A 14,260-nucleotide genomic window follows, 5' to 3' on the forward strand; every position below is an offset into this window, starting at 1 on the left:
GTGAGGGGAGACGGGGGGGGGGGGGGGGTGGGTGTCAGTCTCACCAGAGCGGAGTAGAGGGGCAGAATCCCCTCCCTCGACCTGCTGGTCACGCTGCTTTGGATGCAGCCCAGGATACAGTTGGCTTTCTGGGCTGCACAGTACACACTGCTGGGTCATGTCCAGCTTTTCATCCACCAGTACCCTCAAGTCCGTCTGCACAGGGACACACAACATTCATCCCCTAGTCTGTACTGATATTGAGGATTGCCCCAACCCAGGTACAGGACCTTGCTCTTGGCCCTGTTGAATTTCATGAGGTTCGCATGGGCCCACTTCTCAAGTCTGTCAAGGTCCCTCTGGATGGCATCCCTTCCCTCAGGTGTGTTGACCGCACCGCACAGCTTGGTGTCATCAGCAAACTTGCTGAGCGTGTACTGAATCCCACTATGTCATTGACGAAGATATGAAATAGTATTGGTCCCAGTACAGACCCTTGAGGAACACCACTCATTAGTGGTTTCTGTTTGGACATCGAAACATTGAGTGTAACTACTTGAATGTGGGCATCCAGCTAATTTCTTATCCAACGGTCCATCCATCAAACCCGTATCTCTTCAATTTAGAGGTAAGAATGCTGGGGGGGACTGCATCAAAGGCCTTGAAGAAGTCTAGATAGGTGACATCTGTAGCACTTCCTTTGTCCACTGATGGAGTCACTTCATCATAGAAGGCCTGTAGATTAGTGAGGCACAATTTGCCCTTGGCGAAGCCATGCTGGCTGTCTCTAATCACTTCCCTGTATTCTGAATGTTTCTACGTATCTTCCAGAAGGATCTGTTCCATGATCTTACCAGGCACAGAGGTGAGGCTGTTAAATTAATTTTAACCAAATGAATTACAAATCTGAATCTTATCAAAGCAGCAAATGTGTTTGGTTTCATTGAAGAATAAATGAAGAAGGGAGGCACTAATATTATAACTATCGTTACTACAAATGGTGCATAGAAGAGGAATAGCATAAGCAAGAAATCTAAAATACTTTGTTTTCCAGGCAGCTGTTGGTATTTGTATAGCATTTCTGGCACAGCTTGTACCACATTTTAAAAAGAAAATTATGATTCTGTCCATTCTTGTAGTTAGTTGTTAAATCTGGTCTTCTGCCTATATGCGTACACAGACTTTTCTGGATTGAAGACATCTTGACCATACCACAAGAGAGGCTAAGAAAGATGCTGCCCCAATTCTGACTGTAGATTTTTGCATTTTTATGATTCAGTCACAATGCTAGTTATGTTGAGTTTGCTGAACTAGCAGAAACAATTTCTTACAGGCTTTTCTGCCCACATACAATGAGAACACATTTAGCCCACTGAGGTCTGAGAAGACAAATATGCAAGAGACCTTCTGCACTCCATTTACAGCAGCTAATGTTGAGGACAGGACTTGGCAGAGAGGACAGAACAGAAGTGAAAACAGTGCAACAGCCAGACTTATCAGACCACAAAAGCAGAGCTCTAATGACACCAAATATGCTCTGCTGTATGTTAAAAGTTCTTGACTTCTCTCTTTTGGTCTTCTGACCCCATTTGTGCGGGAGGGAAGAGAAAAGAGTTGCCTGACAGACAATAATGTGAGATAATAACTGAGTCAATCCTTTGAGGATTTACACGTTCAAAAGGAGAATCAATGTCATTAAAGCGCAATGGGGTACACTGATTACTCTGTCGTTGAGTATCTTTTGGGTCTTCAAAGACTGAGGAGCAAAATGGCAAAGTCTCAGTATAATGAGCTTCAGGGGAAGCAAGATGATCTGAAGAAATCTTAGGAAACCTGAATGCACCAAGATGTCCTACACAACTTGATTATCCAAATCTTAAACACACAAAGCGCTCACTAGGTCACTAAACTCACTCCCTACAATCGCAAGAAACGAAGAACAAATTATTAATTTGGAATGGTTTGCTAGGCATTCATTATGTTTTCAAACAGTCTATAAGAAAAAAAAGATATGCACTACAAAAACCAAAGCCATAAAAAATACAACATGCTACAGGAAGATAGGAAAGAGAAAGATGTTCATTGTACTTGAGTGAACTGTCATAAAACAACGATCCATTAGGCTCTGGAAAACAACATCAGTACATGTAAGCACATACTTTCATTTAACTCATTCTAGATTTAACATAAAGTATCAATTTTCTACAGTTTGTGTAATTTCGTATCTTCTGCTTATCAACTATTTTATGTGCTTTGAGTACAAAACTCAAACGCTGTTTGCTATATTTCAACACTCTCCTAGAAATACTACTATAATTCACATAGAAATGTAATCATGCATACGTAAGCTAACCATTTAAGAACCTGCAGTAGTGAAAGCTTAGAGATATGGTGCTCCACCTGCTGAGTCCTCTATTGTAAAGGAGCCATCTGACATAGATGTGACAAAGTACTGTCTGGAGGTCATGCTCTGTACTCCTTACCTATCAAAGGAGCCTAGATCATACAATTGGACTATAAACCTAGTTATTAAGCAGCTAAGTGAGATTAATCCAACATCTGTAGTTCATAGCTATACAATGTGTGAGTGTGTACCTGCAGACACACACATACATTAAACTGTCAGCAACAGATAATGGTAGAAAAGCAAGTCATAAATGCACCTAGTTGCCTCTATAGAATGTCCTACTGTAAGATATGACATTAATTTATTTCTGTGATAGACAGAAAACAGGAACTTTCCAAAATCTTTAAGGCTATCATCATAAACTGAATATTTTTCACTCTGTTGAATTGGTGATAATAAGAAACTATAAGTAAAGAAAACTGGGAGTATAACAAGTGTCATAAATTGGCTGTCTTCCACTTTTCCCCCTGATTAGTTGCCAGTCTGGCCACCTGCCACAGACTGGGGAAAGGGAAGGGGTCACACAGAGATTTTACCTAATGAGAGGACAAAAGAAGTTAAAAGCTGCACAGAAGTGCCAGAAGCATCAGACCAACAGGCACTATAAAAATAGAGAAGGAAGAAAGTAGTCAAAGATGGATGTAGAGAGGAAAAAAGAACAACTAATTCGTTATTTTAGTGATGTCCAGGGAATGGTGAAGGATACTTGGTCAAATCACGACTCCAGTCCGTAATATAACACTGGACATGCTCTGCCTATAGTGTTCAGGTTGTATCTAAAATCAGACAAATAGACTAGCAGATATTAACTACCATGAGCAACCAATCACCCACTCATTCAGTGTAAGGTTATGGCACACTTATCGTCGAAAAGAAAATTACACATTTGATTGCCTGTCTCAAGGCCAGTGGAAATAAGGAGATTCCAGATAGCCTTGTGAGATAAGGATGTCCTCCTGACAAACTGTGTTACTAAGAGAATATTTAGTTATCATCAGCTGGAAATTTGGCTCAGTATACACACTGAAACTTAGCTGAATCTGTATGCCTGCTGGAAGACTGCAAAACATATATTTATAATGTAGCATTGCAGTGCTGATTTTCTGCCTCTTTTCAGGGTATTGATAGTAAATGTCAATATGAACTGTACTACTTGAAGCAAGTTGGACAAGTGCTAGTGGCTACTGATTTCAAGAACATGGTCTAAGGATTTCCAAAGTTTAATTAACTGTAGGGGGAATGATAGCAAGGGTTTTAAAGAAATCTCAAGAAGACTAATGAATTAACCTGTTCTGTCTGACCTCCAACATTGGCTTTCTGCATTATCATACCATGATCATACCACCATCCAGTTTACTCAGCTGTAAAATATTCCCAGATAGTGCTATCCTCTATCATATAGATGATACGAGTGATTGATTTGGTTGAGTAGGTATAAAGAAAATGGTAAGCAAACCTCCGACATAAACCTGAGTCCTTTGTTTTCCCAGCCTTGATGTAGAAATGTCAAGAAGAAGTCTGAACGGCTGCTCGCCCATCTAATGTGAATGAAGTGGAACAAATGTATTTAATGTACTTCCTGCTGTGAACAGCATGAGGCTTCAACAATTCCACTAAGGCAAGATGACTGTTTGTCAGCCTGCATGTAAGGCTGTGTGCTCTCATGGCAACACTAAATACAGTAGCATGGAATTAAAATCACATGGGAAGACAGCCACTGACTAAAAACTTGAAGTAAACAAAATAATTGTAAGCATTCTCCTCTTAGCTGCAAACTTACAGCTCTGCATTCATCACACCTCTTCTATTCTGGTTTCCAAATGTGACTGTAAATCAAGAGTTTAAATTTGCCCACAACACAAAACAGAGTAAGTAAAAAAGAGTCCAAATCAGCAGCCTAGCAATCAAAACATTTGGCTATGAGAGAGTAGAGCTTTGACTGCGAGCCTTCTTGCAAGAAGTAAAGCATGTTGTATCAGACCTGTTGCACACAACACAGCAACACTGTTAGAGTTGGAACCAAATTAGAGGCTCCTCATTCCCAGATGAATACTAACAAATGAGTTTGATCTCATTTTTTCTCTATATGTGTGAATTGATTTCAGTCACAGTTTCAGTTGGAAAAACAGAGAGTGCTTCCAGGCTGATCTTGCTTAGTTGCTAAGTGCCTGGAGATTAAGGCATTTCCATGGAAGACTGGGGTCTGAGTGTCTTCTGGGCCTGAGACTAAACTCCAGAACTCCTCTCTCCAAGGAGAATGAAAAGTGCACAGCAACCTTATCTTCCTTTTCCTAGATGCATAATATTGATCTATTATGTAAAGTGCCTCCTCTGAATTAGCTTTATGCTGAACTCTGTGCTGTCCATGCAGGATAGGTACGTCCTGAGCCAATTAACTGACCTCAAATTCTTCAGAGATTTCTGTTCATCCCCCAAATCCTGGAGATGCATGAAGACAAGTAGTTCAGCCCATCAATTCTGGCTAGATTTAGTAACACAAGTTCATATTTGTATGGAAAATGGTTGAAGTTTTTTGTTTGGTTTTGGATTTTATCTTGAATATCTAAATACCTATTGAAACACTCTTCAGCATTCATTTCTTTAGATTTCAACTAGATTCTTTTAGATTTTTCTTCAGAAATCGTAATTATTATATGAAGTAGGAATAGCTATGTATCTGTTTGTTGTTTAATGGCATTTCATAGTAGGAGCTGTTTTATCAGAAAATTAGAAAAAATTCCTTCATGCCCAGTAGTGCTTATGACTTTGGGTTGAATGGCAAATTAAATTTCTAAGGGTAGGGTTTATAACTACTGTCAGAAATCAATGTATTCAGATGCACCAAGTACCCATGGTGATTGATTTCAACAGTTTAGATATTCTCCTAGGATGGGTTGGCTCCTGGGAGTACATCTCTCTCTTCATTAAGTATAGAAGGATCCTGGCATAGCCTGCTTGAATGAGATGTCTAAATGTATAGATGGTTAATATCAAGTGAGATTACTGCCACTCCAAAAGTGGATGATTTACATAAGTCTTTCCCCTGAATGCCTTTCTTCCAGTTCATGGTTAGTAACTATCAACTCTGACTCAAATAGATCCATGTTTTTATTTTTTAGTGCTTAAACTGTAATGACATGTGTAACTTTGAATCCAGGATCTCCACACACAGCTTTGCTGTGTATTTCATTAACTGAATACTTTTCTTCTTTTCTATCTCTTTCCAAATTCAGGACCTATCAGGAAAAGTCCCTTCCAAATTAAGAAATGTCCCAACGGCAGCACTAATTTTAAAATAACTTTTCACAATCTATGTAAATATACCTGTGCATGTTCTACATACCATGATTTTTTTTCAGATTTTGCACAGCCCAACCGTATAATCCCCAATTAAAGTATTCAGTTGCCAGGAATTTCTTTAATATACTCTGGTTCACTAGAAAGTTGAGCACACCTCTTTTACTTTTTGTTTATTGTCATGATTGTACAGCAACTCATTTCTTTTAGTTAGACCCTAAGGGCCTTCTCTAGAAATAAAAGAAAAAGAAAAGACTTTGATGATAGGTACCGAAGGTGAATGTTTCCTAATTAACTTGCATTGAATGCCAGAGGAGATAAGGTAATGTTGCTAGTGCTGACTTGACTTCCATAGGAAAGATCTCATGTAGTATTATTAAACTTTGACCTTTGCTGTTTGTATCTTTTGATCTGAAGAAGTCAATGCATAATGTGAATCCAGTCACAGTACTTTGAGAAATCACAACTTAATGACATGCTGTGACATTTGTCCAAAGAAACTTTGTTCAGTAGAAGATTAATTTAAACAAACAATGAGAAAAATATATCAGGAGACGTGAAGTAGACTAAAATGGACTATGGGATTTAGTATGGTAACATTGCTATAGCTCATAGGCTATAATGTATGTGCTAAAGCTTTTATCCACCTCTATTTAGGCATTTTCTGAATTAAATTTTATTGTTAAAAGCAAAAGAAAATGCTTGTATTTCACACAGCATACTGTTTTAACTTACCAAAATTAATTTTGTGCAGTACATACAATAGTGACCACTGCTGCTTAAAATCCCCTGCTTATTTATGCAGACTTTTAATTGTGACTACCAGGGTGTTAAATTGCTCATGTTACGTAAATATGTGTGTATATACACAATCTGAAATAAGCATATTTTTTTTTTAATATATGTGTGTGTGAATATATAAATAAATATGTAAGGTATAACTTACAATTTATCCACTCTGTAGTCTGTACTCCGCTTTTTATAGAACAGGCAGCACAAGAGATCTCAGATGGAACAAAATGCATACAGACTTTTTGTTAACATGCATTATATTTTTGTGCAAACTAAAAGCATGTGGTAGAAAACTTTACTGGTAAGGGTATCGTCAGTCAGTTCTTGAATGCTCTGGAATTTTTTGTGGAAGTACTTTCACTGATACAGAAAGCAAAAAAGGAGTTCTGTCACGCTATTTCAAATATGACATGCAACACTTTGGGTAAAAAAAGACAAGTGAATGTTTGTAAAAAACGATCCAAACTTATCTTTCAAAGCCCCCTTATCTTTCAATATCCAAAATATTGTTTACTCTTACCAACAAATGTAGAATTTTCAGTTGTTACATAATGAAAATATTCTACTCTACTGTCCCAAACAGTTCCCCAGTCTTTTAAATAAATCCCATAAGATTATTATTATTTGTTAAATAATTCCTGTTTAAAAGTTTGTAGCATTGAGTAAAGTTGTGCTCATAAATGCAGGAATTACTAGGCCTAAAACTGAATGGTGGTATACAAACAAATTTACTTCTCATGTTTTCTAAAAGCAGTGTTAAAATAAAGGACATTTCTTGTTAACTTCCCTAATACCTTGTGGGAGTTTCATAAACTGGTAAGTTCTATACTGTGTTGAGTTTTATTAACTTTAATTGTTTCTTATTCAAAGTTACTCTATGTTACTGTTAAAATGACTGTATAAGCTTATGAACGATAATATCTTATTTTAAATGCTAAAAACAGCATATAAAAGTGTTCCCTCCCAGGCACTGATGTTCCTGCTTAAATTAGATGCTCTAATTTCAGCTCATCTCTGTTTTAAATAATCTCTTGGAGAAACATTCTCCCCATCCCAAACTTTCCATATACATTTTAAGCAATCAGAACACCTTCAAAAGCCGGGTAATCAGCTTCTTCACGGATATGATTTCTTATAGTTACTCTCCCAATATTCTATGCTCTGCCATTTACAAACTGTAAAGTTCAGGAATTCATCAAAATTATTCAAAAAATCAAATTGTTGTAAAAAACCTACACAAATAAACCTGTATTTGCTATCACAGCAAAGTCAGATAAACATACTTCTATTTCAGCTTGCATTCAATACATCATCTGGTACTTTACAAGAAGTGTTATTTCAAACTGCTGTATTCATTAATGCTATATGACTCCCCAAATGCTTCACAGAGAAAACAAAATCACCTCTGTCACAGGATTACACAGGAGAAATTTCAGGCAAACTGAGTATTTATGATGCAATTAGATGGGTGTCAACTTCCTGCCTTTAAGAGCTGCCTTTTATGTCCTTAACTAGGGAGAAATCGCTGTGCTGATAATAACTGTCTTATCTTGGCATCAGACTTTCAAAGAGTACTGCATTATGTAATTCCTCATATTAGTCTTCACAAAATATGACAGTGTCACAACAGATGGTTTACGGCCTCACAAGAGAGGACTAAAATAGCTTATCGGTATTCTTTTCACAGAATTTACAGTTGAGATGTCAGCCTCCCAACTCCATGCATAAATGAGAGCAATTGTACCAGGAAACCTTTTTGCTACTACTCCTAGAAGAAAAGCTGCCACATCAATGCTAGGGACGCTGAAGGAGAGGCTTGGGGCTGCAGTGATATTTACATGTATTTTCAAAGTCAGTTGGTGATACAGTGTGCTGATTCTACTCTTCCTTAGTCACAGACCTCTCTCTAATCACCACCAGACACGTCCCTTTCAATGCAATATATCAAAGTTATTGACCACTTGAACAAAGGACATCGTTCTGTCAGCACCTCCTTACTGAGGCGATTTCTAAAGCAACATTACTGTCTTTTGATTATTTGCTTTATTAAAAAGAGAAAGGAAGCATATATGGAGACTTCTAGGTAGAAATTTAAATGCAGCATCAAATCAGAAGGACTACAGTTTGCCTCTTAGCAGCAGCTAGAGGGCTTCTGGCCTCTAATATGGTCCTTTGGAGTATAATGTAAGGGGCCTGAAGGCTTTGCAGACAAAACCTCAGAATCACAAATATAAGGCTGCCCAAGCAGGGTGCTATTTTGGATTACACCTGTTACCGTCATAGAATGGAAAGGTGTGCCTCCTCACTCCCAATCACTGCTCATGTGATTTTCTCAAACCATAAAATATCGATACTAAATACTTTAAAAAACCCACATAGCTTTCTAATAGTATTTTCAAATCTGCAGATGGAAGCAGCATGTGTTTTAAGTCCTAGGAAGAAGTGCAAAAATCCAATTTCTCATGCTGATTTGAGTGTGATGCTATTTGTAGTTTCTGTCCTGAACTCGGAATATCCTTTGTTACATGATGTCTTACCATCATCCTTGTCAGGTACAATAGTAATTTGAGTGCTTGGGAATTCTGCACCAATTCTTCCACCCATTGGCATGCTCAGCAAAACATCAAAGGTCTCAGCCTCTTCATACAAGGAATCATCTATGATGACGATCCGACACATTTTTTCTCGTTCATCTTTGTCAAAACGTAGAATGCTGTTGTGATCCTCTGGCCTGGATATGTAGTCAGAGTAAGAAAGTACAGAGGTTGGGGCCGTGCCAGATGCTGTACCTGTGGCATAAAAGGAAAATAGTCACTATACAAACCATGGTTATAATGATCTCATCACAGAGGCTGAATTTTATTTTCATTACCTTTTAATTTCTATTTACTTTTAGGTGACAACATGGCCTGAAACCTCTGACCAGGCTACATTTCTGAGGTCCCTGGACAAACTACTTCTGTATATGATGCAATGCAAGCACATGGCTCCTTAAATTCATTTGCAGTTTTTCAGTCAGAAGGAACATTGTAGTCTATCACAAGAGACACAGACTGACAAAGGAGACCCTGTGAGGATTATTAGTTAACTCCCAGAGTATATTTTACCCATTGAAGATATTGGTGGACCAGAAATTAACTATAACACATAGAATTTGATGAAAACAAATTATTTTGATTCCAGATCACCTCACCAAAAAAATGTTGCTTCATCTCTCCAGATGAAAAATAATAATAAAAGCACAGCTGTAGAGACTCCATGCTCTGTGTGGATATAATTAATAGGAGACTGAAATACAGAGGAAGGAGAAGCACGGTAACTAAGCAATATTATTTTATACCAATTTTTTCAAGATACAAACAAGTAAAGGGTATCCTGGAAAATCACTGCAGTGCTTTCAGTTCTCATCACTTTCAGATCTATGGGGCTGCATATAAAAATCTTACAATAAGATAAAGAACACAGATCCTCTTCACCCTCTAACAAATGGCAGAAATTTGGAACATGACAATTTTTCAGTTATATTCAATAATATTCTAAGACAGATTGCAAACATGAATACATTTCCAACTGAGACTGAAGATATTTAGATGAAAAAGTAATTAACAGAGTTACGAGCAATTTTATTATGCAATAGATGGAACAATTATTTTTGTTTTTCTGTCTCTTCCATTTTTGCCTTTTTTTTTCTATAGTAGATTCTGTTACCTTGCTGTGTGTAGCAGATAACCATCAGTTCCTGGCTCACATCTCCACTTCTTCTGACTGGAATAAATAATTCACCAACATCTTCTTCAATAGTATAGGTGGATTGAGGAATAAAGACAGTTGATTCTGCAAAGAGCAGACACATTTGTTTATGTAGGTTTATGGCCTCATAAAGTAACTTGTAAAATAGCTAGAAGCATTTGAGCGTATTCAAAAGTGCAACAAATAACTTGTATTTATCAGATGTGGCACCAAATTTTAGGAAAAACTTAGAGGGTGAGAAAAGTAGAGTTTCTTAGTCTTTCAGAAATGGAAAAGAAAATCAGATCATTAGATCTGAATTCACAAGTCCTTACTAAGTAGTCTCTAATATGAGTAATTTAATTATCTAGTGTTAATGGTGCAAGAGAGTGGAGAATTTGTCCACAAGGTCCATATTTTTATTATTTCCATAGTATTTCATTATCAACTGTTAACCACAGAAGTATCAATGGCATAGCTAACACACAGGCTGTGGTTCTGCAAGGCCATTCTTTAACTTACTGCATCAAGATAACCATGAAAATCATTTGGCATTGAGGATGCAAGACTGAACTCTTGCTATCTTACTCTGATTTGGACATTTGAATTGGCTACATATCTACATTCCTGTTGTACTCAAAGGAGACCCAGCCAATACAGACATTGAAGTCTGGAGAGCAATCTCATGACAAAACGTATTGGACCAAAGAATGTTAGATCTATTTTTCAGTGAAAAAAAACACTAAAATGCATTTTAAACTCCTTCATTATTTTATACTCATATAAACAGATTGCTGAGTTTCATGCTGTTACTGGGATTCAGGATCAATTTTGTTCTTGTTCTCTCAAAAACTCAAGAGCAAAAGGTGATTACACATATAATTATAAAGCACCTTTATAGTTTCATTGATATGACTGCAGCCCAAACAGAATATAATTCTGTATAATACAAAAATCAAGTGGTATCAGCTGATTGCACAAAGCAAATATTTTAATTATTTCATAGTACTTTGGTAAACAATGTTCTGAAAATTGCCATGTGACTTCTTTGAAAACATGTTCCAGGTTTTATTTCTCCAACTGGAAAATACTACTAGCACGACTTAAGGTCAAAAGCCTGCCTTAAAAATGCTGTAATTCAGGTTTGATAAGATCTAGGTACTTCCGCTATTCCAGCAAGTCAAAAAGTCAATGTGAAAATCACCAAATCCCTACCTTTTTGTTTTAAAGTATAACAAAACCTAACACTAAAACCCCTCAATTTGTTCCTTTTATTTACCCCTTTAGAATTAAGTTGACAAAATGAAAAACTCTATCCTTCAAAAAAAAATGCAGGAATCTGATTTGTTCTGTTTCCTGTCTCTCTCAGAATTATCCAACTAGGAGTAACATGACACTATAAAAGTTTAACAGACCTTATGAACAACATAAAAGCTCAGAGGACAATGATCTACAACATCTCAGCTAGTATAAGAAAACACATCCTATGCAATCTCTTTTCGGAATAAAACATTAACTAATGTCCCATACACCAAGAGGCTGGTACAGCTTTCCAAACAAGCTCACTACTCTGGTTCTAAGACTACACCATTCATATCAATAAACTTTAAAATAATTTTCACTGGAAGCAGAATAAAACTTTTGATGGTTCCTATTCAGTTAGCATCTGAACTTGTTATACCCTGCACTTTAAAAGATTACTAGGAAACCCAGTCTTTCCCCTCAAAGTTCTCTCTATATTTTTCCTGTAGATATTCCTTCATTTGCAGTTGTACATTTGATTTTCTCCCACACAACTTCACTTTATGTATAATTACTACAAATTCTCTGAGACTGTAAAAATTTTATCTTAATATAAGAAATAGAAAAAACTATCATTGGCATTAAGAATGCTCAGATGATTATCTTGAGTTGCGCTGTCTCACTGATCATAGAAAAGATAGAGCGATTTAACACATTTTCAAATAATTTTTGTGTCTCATACACACTGCTTTTCAAGTTAAGCACTATTTATCTCAGAGAGTAAATATGCATGTCAGATAACCTCTCATTTAACTTGCATTTGTAACTAGGAATTAAGAAACCTCTGACAGTTTTCCTGCCCAGTTCTCTTCAAATGTTAATTAGGGAAGACTATATAAAACAAGCTGTTACAGTTGTCCAATACTTGAAAGATTCCTTAAGAACAGTTTTGTGTGACCAGCGCCCATGAGTTCAAGTGTCTGGATGCAGCTGAAAAGCAAAGCAACCAGAGCACATTCTACTTTTTTTTTTTTTTTTAAATCAGCTTCTTTCTTCATTTACATTTAACCATAACTTTATTTGTCCTTGACACAGCTTGTGCTGTACTTGGCCTAGTGAACCTTACCCTTACTGAGCTTCTCAGTTTGATATTAAGGCCTAACTGATGCAACTAGTCTGCTCCAAGACCCAAACTTGTTTGGACCAACCAATCTGGACTTCCCTGTACTATCCTCTCCCACAGGAATTATCATGGCAGAGTAAATCAAGCCAGCCTCCAGCCAACTGTGCTGATACACTCTGTTTTCAAACACATTGAATTGAAAACCTGTTATACCTAAAATGAAAACAAAACTAAACAAAACAAAAAATACCTAGAAATAATATATCACAGGAAAAATGCAGGTATTTCATCAAAGCATGCTATCTTAGCTACATATTCGTGAATCACTTAAAGTGATAGAGGACACACGGTTACTCAATGCCCAAGTCTGTCTTCAGAAATATTCTGAGGAAAGGTAAGCTTTACTATCCACTGTTACTCATCGCATTTGCCCTCCAGTTTATCTTTTGGTATATGCACATATTGGCAGTACAGTTTGGAAACGTTCTTACCATCTCCTGGGTCAATAATTTCCACCGTGGATACATCAGGAAATTCCAGAACTGCCATGACAGGCTCAGAAAGAACAATTTGAAAGGACTCAGACTGTTCATGTTCACCATCACTCAAAATCCGTACTCGCCACGTAGCTAAGGTTTGGCCAGGATTAAATTGCACCTGCTTCTGGGCTTTTCCTCTGAAGTCTTTATCTTTCTTGGCAGTACCATCTTTGGTGCTAATACCTGCCAAAATCAGAAATTCAGGTCATTAAAAACATCACTTGGAATTTTTCTCTCATTATGTCATCTTTAAAAAAAGAAGTTTTAGAAAAATATACTTCTCACAACCTGAGAGTGTTCAAGCTAACTCGGTTACTCTTGATCATTTTATATTGGTGTCACACATAGAGGTGGAAGCACAATTAACATTATGAAAGGCAGTTTGGATAGAATTAGGCAAAGTAAAACTAACTCCTAGAAAAACCTGACATTCTCTGAGGTTACAGTCAAGTTTCTATTTCTCCATAGTTCAATTATGGATGCCCAAAAGGGCTGACAGACTTCCACACATACACACACACACCCACCCCGCCTTTAACATTCTGGGTTCTCTTCTGTTCCAGAACATCCAAGTAACATGCTGCCTGAAACCCTCAAAAATATTTCTCTTACAAAAAATAAAACCACACCTGGAAAGTTCAGCCTTCAAGGGGAAAGCTAAGGAAAACACAAAGACACATAGGGGTAAAACATACAGAATAAGGATTAAAGAAGATGTAAAATCTGAACCATTGTGGTCATTCCCACTACATTTTTTTTAAAATGATTATCCTCTTATTTCAGTGTTTGGATAATGACAATCATTAAAGTCAAGTCAAGCTGAAAACACAAAGCCATAGGATAAAATCCAATACAGTTCATCCCACCAAGACAGCACACACCTTACAGCCTTGGACCCAGACTGCTCTAAAATGGCTTTTCATTGGTGTTTCCCTCCCAGATTAAGGCTGTCTGACAGGCCCTCATGGAAATTATGACAGTTCTTCAGAATTATCTCCAACTCATGCATTTGGCTTCTGTTTGAACCCCACAGTACCACTCAAATCTTAAAGGTCTTTCTCAGGTTTTCAGAAAAAACTTAAAACTTCTCCTTTCTCTGCCTGTTTCTTCCAACTGTATTTTTAAATGTATCAAAACATATCACCTTTCCCT

The 14,260-nt window shown here is 37.1% G+C and overlaps 1 protein-coding gene across 1 annotated transcript in view; it reads right to left on the reverse strand.

The window, feature by feature from the left end:
* Positions 1 to 14,260, reverse strand: part of LOC104157344 (FRAS1-related extracellular matrix protein 2-like) — a gene marked incomplete at its 5' end in the record, with an annotated part of 26,386 nt that overhangs the window by 10,648 nt on the left and 1,478 nt on the right. The window contains 3 exons of the mRNA XM_009694641.1: positions 9,013 to 9,264; positions 10,184 to 10,309; positions 13,061 to 13,291. Of these exons, the coding sequence (XP_009692943.1) occupies positions 9,013 to 9,264; positions 10,184 to 10,309; positions 13,061 to 13,291 (609 nt within the window). The remainder of the gene's footprint in view (positions 1 to 9,012; positions 9,265 to 10,183; positions 10,310 to 13,060; positions 13,292 to 14,260) is intronic.

The sequence above is a fragment of the Cariama cristata genome, unplaced genomic scaffold (assembly GCF_000690535.1).
Source record: "Cariama cristata isolate BGI_N322 unplaced genomic scaffold, ASM69053v1 scaffold11582, whole genome shotgun sequence".
NCBI lineage: Eukaryota > Metazoa > Chordata > Aves > Cariamiformes > Cariamidae > Cariama > Cariama cristata.